Source organism: Crinia signifera, chromosome 19, assembly GCF_055691185.1.
Source record: "Crinia signifera chromosome 19, ASM5569118v1, whole genome shotgun sequence".
NCBI classification, from domain to species: domain Eukaryota; kingdom Metazoa; phylum Chordata; class Amphibia; order Anura; family Myobatrachidae; genus Crinia; species Crinia signifera.
Window position 1 is genome coordinate 3,734,914 of NC_139226.1, and position 12,268 is coordinate 3,747,181.

Sequence of the window (12,268 nt, forward strand, 5' to 3'; positions counted from 1 at the left end):
CACACACACGCAGATCCCTAGCACTGGCACACACACACACACACACACAGATCCCTAGCATTGGCCCCCACACAAACACACACACAGATCCCTAGCATTGGCCCCCACACAAACACACACGCAGATCCCTAGCACTGGCCCCCACACACACACGCAGATCCCTAGCACTGGCCTCCACACACACACACGCAGATCCCTAGCACTGGCCCCCACACACACACACGCAGATCCCTAGCACTGGCCCCCACACACACACACGCAGATCCCTAGCACTGGCCCACACACACACACACACACACACACACGCACGCAGATCCCTAGCACTGGCCCACCCCCACACATGCAGATCCCTAGCACTGGCACACACACACACCCACAGATCCCTAGCACTGGCCCACACACACACACACGCAGATCCCTAGCACTGGTGCGCGCACACACACACACACACTGGGACTATTTACATTAGAGAAGAGATGCTTAAGGGGGGACATGCTCAACATGTACAAATACATTAGGGGCCAATATAAGGAACTGTCCAACACCCTATTTTCTGCTAGACAGGAATCTAGGACGCAAGGGCACAAGTTTAGATTAGAAGAAAGAAGATTTTGTTCATCTATAAGAAAAAAACTCTTTACAGTCAGAGCAGTCAAACTTTGGAACTCTCTCCCTCTTTCCAGACACTATAAATACGTTTTAAAATGAGGTTGGATAAACATTTATTGGTTAAAAACATCCATGGGTGCGAATAAGTAACAATCTGTCTTTAAATTATCAGAACATACTATACAACAAGGGATAAGATACTATAAACATAGGTTGAACTAGATGGACGCAAGTCTTTATTCAGCCTCACCTACTATGTAACTATATGTAACGCACGCGCACACGCAGATCCCTAGCAGGGGGGCCCGCGCACACGCAGATCCCTAGCACGGGGGCCCGCGCACACGCAGATCCCTAGCACGGGGGCCCGCGCACACGCAGATCCCTAGCACGGGGGCCCGCGCACACGCAGATCCCTAGCACGGGGGCCCGCGCACACGCAGATCCCTAGCACGGGCCCGCACGATCAGCCCTGTGCATAGTGTAGTAGATAATGTTACTGATAATGACTGCATGAAATGCTCTCTTAGAACCTCAGACACGGCATGAGACTGAACAGCTTGTCCTTTTCTTACCGCAGGGCTTCTGAAACACGGGAGCGTTCATATGAACACAGTGCCTATGGACACCTAGAACGTGGGACTGCTGGCTTGGAAAGGACACGACACTATGACCAGGATTACTATAGCCCACGTGACCGGACCTTACAACATGGAATATACTATAATTCTCGCCGCAGTCCAAGCCGCTTTGACGCACACGATCCGCGATACGAGTCTAGGACCCGGGAGCCGTTTACATTGCCCAGTGTGGTGCACAGGGATATTTACAGAAATGACCTTACCAGGGAGGTACGAGGGAGGCGTCCTGACCGGAACTACCAGCACAGCAGGAGCCGCTCGCCCCATTCATCCCAGTCTAGGAACCAGTCCCCGCAGAGGCTGGCCAGCCAAGCGTCAAGGCCCGCCAGGTCGCCCAGCGGCAGTGGCTCCAGGAGTAGATCATCTAGTAGTGACTCCCTCAGCAGCAGCAGTAGTACAAGCAGCGACAGGTAGGTCTCACAGACGCTGCACTCCGATGGAAGAAGGTGGATGAGTCGCAGAGGCAGATTCTGTCTGTGTTTAATGGGGCAGAAGCCCAGTGCGCTGTATTCTCTAAGCGATGCTGTCCCAGACGGGTGCCATGTCTTCTGTTGTGCTGGTTAGAAGGGTGCGGGTGCCCGGGTACCTGATCTTCCAGCCGTGACCCAGACTGGTGCCATGTGTTCTGTTGTACTGTGAGAACGGTGCGGGTGCCCGGGTACCTGATCTTCCAGCCGTGTCCCAGACTGGTGCCATGTGTTCTGTTGTACTGTGAGAATGGTCCGGGTGCCCGGGTACCTGATCTTCTAGCCGTGTCGCAGACTGGTGCCATGTGTGCTCTGTTGTACTGTGAGAACGGTGCGGGTGCCCGGGTACCTGATCTTCCAGCTGTGACCCAGACTGGTGCCATGTGTTCTGTTGTACTGTGAGAACGGTGCGGGTGCCCGGGTACCTGATCTTCCAGCTGTGACCCAGACTGGTGCCATGTGTGCTCTGTTGTACTGTGAGAACGGTGCGGGTGCCCGGGTACCTGATCTTTCAGCCGTGTCCCAGACTGATGCCATGTGTGCTCTGTTGTGCTGGTGAGAATGGTTACGGGTTCCCGGGTACCTGATCTTCCAGCCGTGACCCAGACTGGTGCCATGTGCTCTGTTGTGCTGGTGAGAACGGTTACGGGTTCCCGGGTACCTGATCTTTGTTTCTGTTAGATGAGCTATCCTCCTTCTACCGTCGCTGATGACTGTTGGGGCAGTATGGCTGGTGTAATGGTTAGCATTGCCGCCTCACAGCACCCAACTTTGGCTATGCAAAGTTTGTATGTTCTCTCTGTAATTGCATGGGTTTCATCCCACAATCCCAAAATGTACTGGTTGGCTATTTGGCTCCCCAACAATAATGAACCCCAGTGTGTGTGTGTGTGCGCGCTTAGGGCCAATTGGTTGTTATTGGTACGTATTTTTGTGGCTTCTGGCGCCATTTGTCTCCTCATTAGCCGTTTTCACCTCATTACTCACATTTTCCCTTCATGGTGCAAATCGATAACAGGATTTGGAATGGTTTGTGGTTTCCCAAGTAACAAGTATCTGGCACCATGCAGTGGTTCTCAAATTCGGTCCTCAGGCCCCCCACAGCGTTCCCGTATACCAGGTCACCCGACAGGTGAACTCATTACTCACTGACACATTTTAAAAGATCCACAGGTGGAGCTAATTATTTATTCCACTTGATTGTGTGAGGAGACCTGAGGATGGACTTTGAGAAGCTGTGGAGTAGAGGGTCTGATGTGCGATGGGGGCTTGATGCGCTGGTATAATGAGGGGCTCGGAATCCTCCGTCACTCATGACACAATGGTCTGTGATCTCGGATGTTATTCTATTGATCATATATGTTTTGGTGGCATTTTGATTGTCACTTATTTTATAATAACAGCGGGTGGAATTTATGGTGGGTGAGACGATAGGCAACATGACCTTGACCAAAATTCCAGCCCGGTATTCATGAGCATTTTTCCGTGGCCTCCTGGGGAAATCGCTCGGAGAACTGTCGGTGCGCGCGACTTACGGTCATTTGCCACGTGATGGCGGTAACATTGAATAATGCCAGTAAGAGGCATACCTTCCCGCTGCCCCAGAGTGCGGCAAAGGCCTGTGGGTCACATTTCCCCGCTCTCGCCCTTTTCCTCCTCTGCATGGGATTGTGGATTATATATTATATAAGTGACGAAAGCCTGAAATGGGGCGTTTTTATTTTTAGTTCTTTATTTTTACCGAGCCATAAAACGCAGGAAGCGGGAGGCGTGGGCTGCTATCTGCCCTTTGAAGTGTGTCCCCTGTGCGTGGGAATGAACCGCAAGCACGGTCAGATGCATCGCTGCCTCAGGGAGTGAGCTCTGGCCACACAGCCGACGAGCTGCCGGAGGATAAGGCTCCTTGTTTGTGTGTCTGCAGCCAGTCTGGGCTGGAATAATCCAGTTTCATTTGGCCGAGTGCCACCTCCCAGGCCGAGCACACTGCACTTCCTCATACTGGCAGCACACGGCGTGGGGGAGGGGAGGCTCTGATTAATGCAGAGTGTGAACTGCTTTCCAATTAACCCGGATATGTTACAGAGAGCCCAGGGAGAGGGATTGTGCTCTGTCATTGGCAGCTCTGTTCCAGCACATATATCCCACACTCTGCTATGGAACAGTAATGTACACAGGCCGCTGTCTCCCAACGCTATTGTGTTATTAGTTCCTCCTCATCAGCCCTGATAAGCCAGTGTGTAAATGGTGACGGGCTGTCGGGTGATTATTGCTGTAATGGGGAGTTCTCCTCTGCTACCGACAAGCAAATGCAGCACCTACATAGTACACAGGGCAGTAACGCTCTCCCCCGAACCCTGTGTCCGCTGGATGGTATTATGTAGTTGTGCACACTGGGGATGGAACTAGAGGCTGGGTGGCCTATATAGGAGCGCGCACTGTGGGGATGGAACTAGAGGCTGGGTGGCCTGTATAGGAGCCCACACTGTGGGGGATGGAACTAGAGGCTGGGTGGCCTATATAGGAGCGCGCACTGTGGGGAGGGAACTAGAGGCTGGGTGGCCTATATAGGAGCGCGCACTGTGGGGGATGGAACTAGAGGCTGGGTGGCCTATATAGGAGCGCGCACTGTGGGGATGGAACCAGAGGCTGGGTGGCCTGTATAGGAGCGCGCACTGTGGGGAGGGAACTAGAGGCTGGGTGGCCTATATAGGAGCGCACTCTGTGGGGAGGGAACTAGAGGCTTGGTGGCCTGTATAAGAGCGCGCACTGTGGGGAGGGAACTAGAGGCTGGGTGGCCTATATAGGAGTGCGCACTGTGGGGATGGAACCAGAGGCTGGGTGGCCTGTATAGGAGCGCGCACTGTGGGGAGGGAACTAGAGGCTGGGTGGCCTATATAGGAGCCCACGCTGTGGGGATGGAACTAGAGGCTGGGTGGCCTATATAGGAGCGCGCACTGTGGGGCGGGAACCAGAGGCTGGGTGGCCTATATAGGAGCGTGCACTGTGGGGAGGGAACTAGAGGCTGGGTGGCCTATATAGGAGCGCGCACTGTGGGGATGGAACTAGAGGCTGGGTGGCCTGTATAGGAGCACACACTGTGGGGATGGAACTAGAGGCTGGGTGGCCTATTTTGGAGCGCGCACTGTGGGGATGGAACTAGCGGCTGTGGGGAGGGAACTAGAGGCTGGGTGGCCTATATAGGAGCCCGCGCTGTGGGGATGGAACTAGAGGCTGGGTGGCCTATATAGGAGCCCGCGATGTGGGGAGAGAACTAGCGGCTGGGTGGCCTATATAGGAGCGCACACTGTGGGGGATGGAACTAGAGGCTGGGTGGCCTATATAGGAGCGCACACTGTGGGGGATGGAACTAACGGCAAGGGGTACGGGGGTTAGAGCTGCGTGGTGTGGGGGGGGGGGGTTTAGAGCTGTGTTCGGGGATTAGAGCCGTGGAGTGAGGGTATGGGTGTACAGGGGTTAGAGCTGCGTAGTGAGGGGATGGGTGTAGGGGGGGTTAGAGCTGTGTACGGGGGTTAGAGCTGTGGAGTGAGGGGATGGGTGTACGGGGGTTAGAGCTGCTTCGTGAGGGGATGGTTGTAGGGGGGGGGTTTAGAGCTGTGTACGGGGGTTAGAGCTGCTTCGTGAGGGGATGGTTGTGGGGGGGGGGGTTAGAGCTGTGTACGGGGGTTAGAGCTGTGTAGTGAGGCAGTTTTTATGTTCAGAGATATATATATATATATATATATATATATATATATATATATATATATATATATATATATATATATATATATATATATATATATATATATATATATATATTATTATTATTATGCACCGTTGCAAGAAAAAGTATGTGAACCCTTTGGAATAACCTGGTTTTCTGCATAAATTGGCCATAAAATGTGTTCTGATCTTCATCGATCGACAAACAGTCTGCTTATACCAATACCATCGGTTCTCATGTTTGTATTTAACACACCATGTAAACATTCACAGTGCAGGAGGGACAAAGTATGTGAACCCTTGGATTTAATATCTGGTTGACCCTCCTTTGGCCCAATAGCCTCTACCAAACGTTTCCTATGGTTGTATATCAGAGCTGCACAATGGTCAGGAGGAATTTTGGACCATTCCTCTTTACAAAACCGTTTGAATTCAGCAATATTCTTGGGATGACTGGTGTGAATCGCTGCCTTGCGGTCAGGCCACAGCATCTCAGTTGGGTTTAGGACAGGACTCCGACAGGGCCATTCCAGAATCCTGTATCTGATGAGACCCTGACAACCATGATGTCCCCTCCACCATACTTCATAGATGTTGGTGTGCTGTGCCTTTTATCTCCAAAAAAACTCAACTTTGGTTTCATCTGTCCACAGAATACTCTGCCAGTAGTGCTGTGGAACATCCAGGTGCTTTTTTGCAAACTTCAAACGTGCAGCAATGTATTTTTGTGGACAGCAGTGGCTTCCTCCGTGCTGTCCTCCCATTAATTCTGTTCTTCTTTAGTGTTTTACGTATTGTATGTTAAAACAGAAATGAACGCATCAATAATTCTATGCTTTTCTTACACTCTGTTTTCTTAAATACTTTTATTATTGCTGCAGATGGTGTTAGCTTGTTGCACAAGGTACTAGCCACAGCGTATGAGGCCTACCCTTTGCGCTAAGCAGCAGGGGTTTGTCAGAAGCACCAACCATTTTGTCAACTATGACTTGCATAAAAACATTATAAAATGGCTGAAGATTCAGAACAGTGCTGGAAAAGTGATTTCTTGTAGAAAATAGTTTTGATTTATAAGTTTTATTAATGCAGTATTGATAGAACAGAAGACGAGGAAGACAGTCAGTCTGCACAGTTTTGTCAACCGTAATGGGAACAAACCAGATAACAGGGTACGGACTCCAAGGCCTTCAGGTCTAGGAGGACTCGAACTTTCTCTGCATAGTAACCAGGCCTAGATGACGTGAGTTATTAAAATATCATTAATTCAATACTGACTTGTCTAATCACATATTAGCCCATATGCAGAATAGAGTAAGTGAACAAAGTATAAATATTGGGCATAAAGAGGGAGCGGTGAGGCAGTTGAGGAAGAACAGGCCAGCACGGGGGCTGGAGGTAACTATGAAGGAGTTTTAATGGCTGATCACTGTCCTTGATAGGTTTCCATTTTGATGTGATCTAGAATAATTGTCGTTTATTGTTAGCTAATCAATTTTATGTTTCTTGTGTTAGTCCGCATTTGTAAATTCCTGTAATCAAGTTAATTCACAAGTAAAGCTTTGTCATACATTTTTACAAGTTTGTGTGCAATTATTTCAGCGCTTGCTGTTATATTTAAGGGTTATAATGCAATTATGTATAACTAGGCGTTATTAGTAGATTCGACAACAGAGATGTTGGCATGTGCCAGAGATGTCTGTGTGTTTAGCTGACACTCTAGGATACTACTTCACCTCACTGAGCATTCTGCGCTGTGCTCTTGCAGTCATTTTTATAGACAATTTGCCTTAATCTGGACTGATGAACATCAAGGCTTTTAGGTCTCCTTTGTAACCCTTTTCAGTATTATGCAAGTCAACGATTCTTTATCGTATATCTTTTGAGAGCTCTTTTGTGCGAGGCATGGTTCACATCAGGCAATGCTTTTTCGAGAATAGCAAACTCAAAACCGGTGTGTGTGTGTTTTTTTTTATAGTTTAGGGCAGCTTTAACGAACACCTCCAATATAGGCTCATTGATTGGACTCCAGGTTGGCTGACCCCTGACTCCAATTAGCTGTTGGAGAAGTCCTACTTTGTCCACCTGCACTGTGAATGTTTACATGGTGTGTTCAGTAAAAACATGAAAACAGATCGTTGTCTGTGTGGTATTAGTATAAGGAGACTGTTTGTCTATTGCTGAAGATACGAACACATTTTATGGCCTATTTATGCAGAAATCCAGGTTATTACAAAGGGTTCACATACTTTTTATTGCAACTGTGTGTGATATATATAATATAATGGTTCCCTGGAGCTTTATCATTTCTCGCCTTGGGGACAAAGATGTTAGAGAGGAACCTGGAACCTCTCTATTGTACCTCACACTATGCTGCTATTAGTGCAGTTTACACGGTCACCGGGTGCAGCCTGTTGCTCCTTGTACAGAGTCTGCGTACATGATCTCCTGAGACGCGTCGGCCTGTAGCATTATTCCGGGGCATGCAGAAAACTCTGGGGTGAACGTAGTCTCGCTGCCAGTGTATGTAAAAGCCAATCACAGCTGATAAAATGATCTCACAACCAGACTTGTGGTACAGAAGGGAGGTGTGCCCAGCCGTGGGATGACCTCTTCTTCCCATTTCTTTCCCGAGCCAGTGATTACATGAGTGTATCCTAAATGTGTCCGGAGGATGCTGTATGGTGGGACCGGTATAGAAGCAGCCCGCGGGATGGGGTATGGAATATCACCGGAAGGCCCATTAGTAACTTGTCTCTGTGTGTTTGGTTGGGAAATGTCTTGGCTCCTACAGATCTCCTCCAATTATATGCAAACTGGTGTCTCCAGCTGCCAATCAGATTCTCTGATTTTATAGCACAAATACATAAAGGAAAGCGAAAGCCTGATTACGTTGTGAAACGCGGACTTCTCCCTATATGGTCTGTGCACACGTCTGCATTGTATGTTCCTAATAATCTGTAAGGACCAATGATTTGCCCTGCTGCAGAGCGGCGGGCATCAGGCAGGGACTGGGCACACACAACTGCTGCTTTGGTTCATTGGATTGACCCCAAAAGGTCAATGTGAGGGGTTTTTTTTGTGTCAATTTTTTATGTGGATGCACATGGACCACCAGAAAGTGTAGCGCGTCCCCTCGCTGTGCTTGGCACGCTTTACCGTTCCCAATCGTGGTCCACGTGGATGAGAAAGTATTAAAGTCTCCAATAAATATATTGCCTGTGTGCACGTGGCATTCCCCGGGAGCAGAGCGGTTCTGATGGCAGATTGGGCACTTACATTACTGACTGACAGGATGGCATCCCTTCCCCAGGCCATGTCCTGGTCTCCTCCCGAGCTGTGGATGAGCAGTGTGCACGTGGCATTCCCCGGGAGCAGAGCGGTTCTGATGGCAGATTGGGCACTTACATTACTGACTGACAGGATGGCATCCCTTCCCCAGGCCATGACCTGGTCTCCTCCCGAGCTGTGGCTCAGCAGTGTGCACATGGCATTCCCCGGGAGCAGAGCGGTTCTGATGGCAGATTGGGCACTTACATTACTGACTGACAGGATGGCATCTCTTCCCCAGGCCATGACCTGGTCTCCTCCCGAGCTGTGGCTCAGCAGTGTGCACATGGCATTCCCCGGGAGCAGAGCGGTTCTGATGGCAGATTGGGCACTTACATTACTGACTGACAGGATGGCATCCCTTCCCCAGGCCATGTCCTGGTCTCCTCCCGAGCTGTGGCTGAGCAGTGTGCACGTGGCATTCCCCGGGAGCAGAACGGTTCTGATGGCAGATTGGACACTTACATTACTGACGGACAGGATGGCATCCCTTCCCCAGGCCATGTCCTGGTCTCCTCCCGAGCTGTGGATGAGCAGTGTGCACGTGGCATTCCCCGGGAGCAGAGCGGTTCTGTTGGCAGATTGGGCACTTACATTACTGACGGACAGGATGGCATCCCTTCCCCAGGCCATGTCCTGGTCTCCTCCCGAGCTGTGGCTGAGCAGTGTGCACGTGGCATTCCCCGGGAGCAGAGCGGTTCTGATGGCAGATTGGGCACTTACATTACTGACGGACAGGATGGCATCCCTTCCCCAGGCCATGTCCTGGTCTCCTCCCGAGCTGTGGATGAGCAGTGTGCACGTGGCATTCCCCGGGAGCAGAGCGGTTCTGTTGGCAGATTGGGCACTTACATTACTGACTGACAGGATGGCATCTCTTCCCCAGGCCATGTCCTGGTCTCCCGAGCTGTGGCTGAGCAGTGTGCACGTGGCATTCCTCGGGAGCAGAGCGGTTCTGATGGCAGATTGGGCACTTACATTACTGACAGGATGGCATCCCTTCCCCAGGCCATGTCCTGGTCTCCTCCCGAGCTGTGGATGAGCAGTGTGCACGTGGCATTCCCCGGGAGCAGAGCGGTTCTGTTGGCAGATTGGGCACTTACATTACTGACGGACAGGATGCCATCCCTTCCCCAGGCCATGTCCTGGTCTCCTCCCGAGCTGTGGCTGAGCAGTGTGCACGTGGCATTCCCCGGGAGCAGAGCGGTTCTGTTGGCAGATTGGGCACTGGGCACTTACATTACTGACTGACAGGATGGCATCTCTTCCCCAGGCCATGACCTGGTCTCCTCCCGAGCTGTGGCTGAGCAGTGTGCACGTGGCATTCCTCGGGAGCAGAGCGGTTCTGATGGCAGATTGGGCACTTACATTACTGACGGACAGGATGGCATCCCTTCCCCAGGCCATGTCCTGGTCTCCTCCCGAGCTGTGGCGGAGCAGTGTGCACGTGGCACTCCCTGGGAGCAGAGCGGTTCTGATGGCAGATTGGGCACTTACATTACTGACAGGATGGCATCCCTTCCCCAGGCCATGTCCTGGTCTCCTCCCGAGCTGTGGCTGAGCAGTGTGCACGTGGCATTCCCCGGGAGCAGAGCGGTTCTGATGGCAGATTGGACACTTACATTACTGACTGACAGGATGGCATCCCTTCCCCAGGCCATGACCTGGTCTCCTCCCAAGCTGTGGATGAGCAGTGTGCACGTGGCATTCCCCGGGAGCAGAGCGGTTCTGTTGGCAGATTGGGCACTTACATTACTGACTGACAGGATGGCATCTCTTCCCCAGGCCATGTCCTGGTCTCCCGAGCTGTGGCTGAGCAGTGTGCACGTGGCATTCCTCGGGAGCAGAGCGGTTCTGATGGCAGATTGGGCACTTACATTACTGACGGACAGGATGGCATCCCTTCCCCAGGCCATGTCCTGGTCTCCTCCCGAGCTGTGGCTGAGCAGTGTGCACGTGGCATTCCTCGGGAGCAGAGCGGTTCTGATGGCAGATTGGGCACTTACATTACTGACGGACAGGATGGCATCCCTTCCCCAGGCCATGTCCTGGTCTCCTCCCGAGCTGTGGATGAGCAGTGTGCACGTGGCATTCCCCGGGAGCAGAGCGGTTCTGTTGGCAGATTGGGCACTTACATTACTGACGGACAGGATGGCATCCCTTCCCCAGGCCATGTCCTGGTCTCCTCCCGAGCTGTGGCTGAGCAGTGTGCACGTGGCATTCCCCGGGAGCAGAGCGGTTCTGATGGCAGATTGGGCACTTACATTACTGACGGACAGGATGGCATCCCTTCCCCAGGCCATGTCCTGGTCTCCTCCCGAGCTGTGGATGAGCAGTGTGCACGTGGCATTCCCCGGGAGCAGAGCGGTTCTGTTGGCAGATTGGGCACTTACATTACTGACTGACAGGATGGCATCTCTTCCCCAGGCCATGTCCTGGTCTCCCGAGCTGTGGCTGAGCAGTGTGCACGTGGCATTCCTCGGGAGCAGAGCGGTTCTGATGGCAGATTGGGCACTTACATTACTGACAGGATGGCATCCCTTCCCCAGGCCATGTCCTGGTCTCCTCCCGAGCTGTGGATGAGCAGTGTGCACGTGGCATTCCCCGGGAGCAGAGCGGTTCTGTTGGCAGATTGGGCACTTACATTACTGACGGACAGGATGCCATCCCTTCCCCAGGCCATGTCCTGGTCTCCTCCCGAGCTGTGGCTGAGCAGTGTGCACGTGGCATTCCCCGGGAGCAGAGCGGTTCTGTTGGCAGATTGGGCACTGGGCACTTACATTACTGACTGACAGGATGGCATCTCTTCCCCAGGCCATGACCTGGTCTCCTCCCGAGCTGTGGCTGAGCAGTGTGCACGTGGCATTCCTCGGGAGCAGAGCGGTTCTGATGGCAGATTGGGCACTTACATTACTGACGGACAGGATGGCATCCCTTCCCCAGGCCATGTCCTGGTCTCCTCCCGAGCTGTGGCTGAGCAGTGTGCACGTGGCACTCCCTGGGAGCAGAGCGGTTCTGATGGCAGATTGGGCACTTACATTACTGACTGACAGGATGGCATCTCTTCCCCAGGCCATGTCCTGGTCTCCCGAGCTGTGGCTTTGCAGTGTACACGTGGCATTCCTCGGGAGCAGAGCGGTTCTGATGGCAGATTGGGCACTTACATTACTGACGGACAGGATGGCATCCCTTCCCCAGGCCATGTCCTGGTCTCCTCCCGAGCTGTGGCTGAGCAGTGTGCACGTGGCACTCCCTGGGAGCAGAGCGGTTCTGATGGCAGATTGGGCACTTACATTACTGACTGACAGGATGGCATCCCTTCCCCAGGCCATGACCTGGTCTCCTCCCGAGCTGTGGCTGAGCAGTGTGCATGTGGCATTCCCCGGGAGCAGAGCGGTTCTGATGGCAGATTGGGCACTTACATTACTGACTGACAGGATGGCATCCCTTCCCCAGGCCATGACCTAGTCTCCTCCCGAGCTGTGGCTGAGCAGTGTGCAC

The 12,268-nt window shown here is 52.3% G+C and overlaps 1 protein-coding gene across 4 annotated transcripts in view; it reads left to right on the forward strand.

Annotated features, from left to right (window-relative positions):
- The window catches only part of SPEN (spen family transcriptional repressor), a 63,761-nt gene that overhangs the window by 18,152 nt on the left and 33,341 nt on the right, over nucleotides 1-12,268 (forward strand). For 3 of the 4 annotated variants that reach the window (XM_083161821.1, XM_083161823.1, XM_083161822.1), the window contains exon 3: nucleotides 1,190-1,660. The exons of the other annotated variant lie outside the window; for it this stretch is intronic. In XM_083161821.1, the coding sequence (XP_083017947.1) occupies nucleotides 1,190-1,660 (471 nt within the window). The remainder of the gene's footprint in view (nucleotides 1-1,189; nucleotides 1,661-12,268) is intronic. 4 annotated transcript variants of the gene reach the window in all.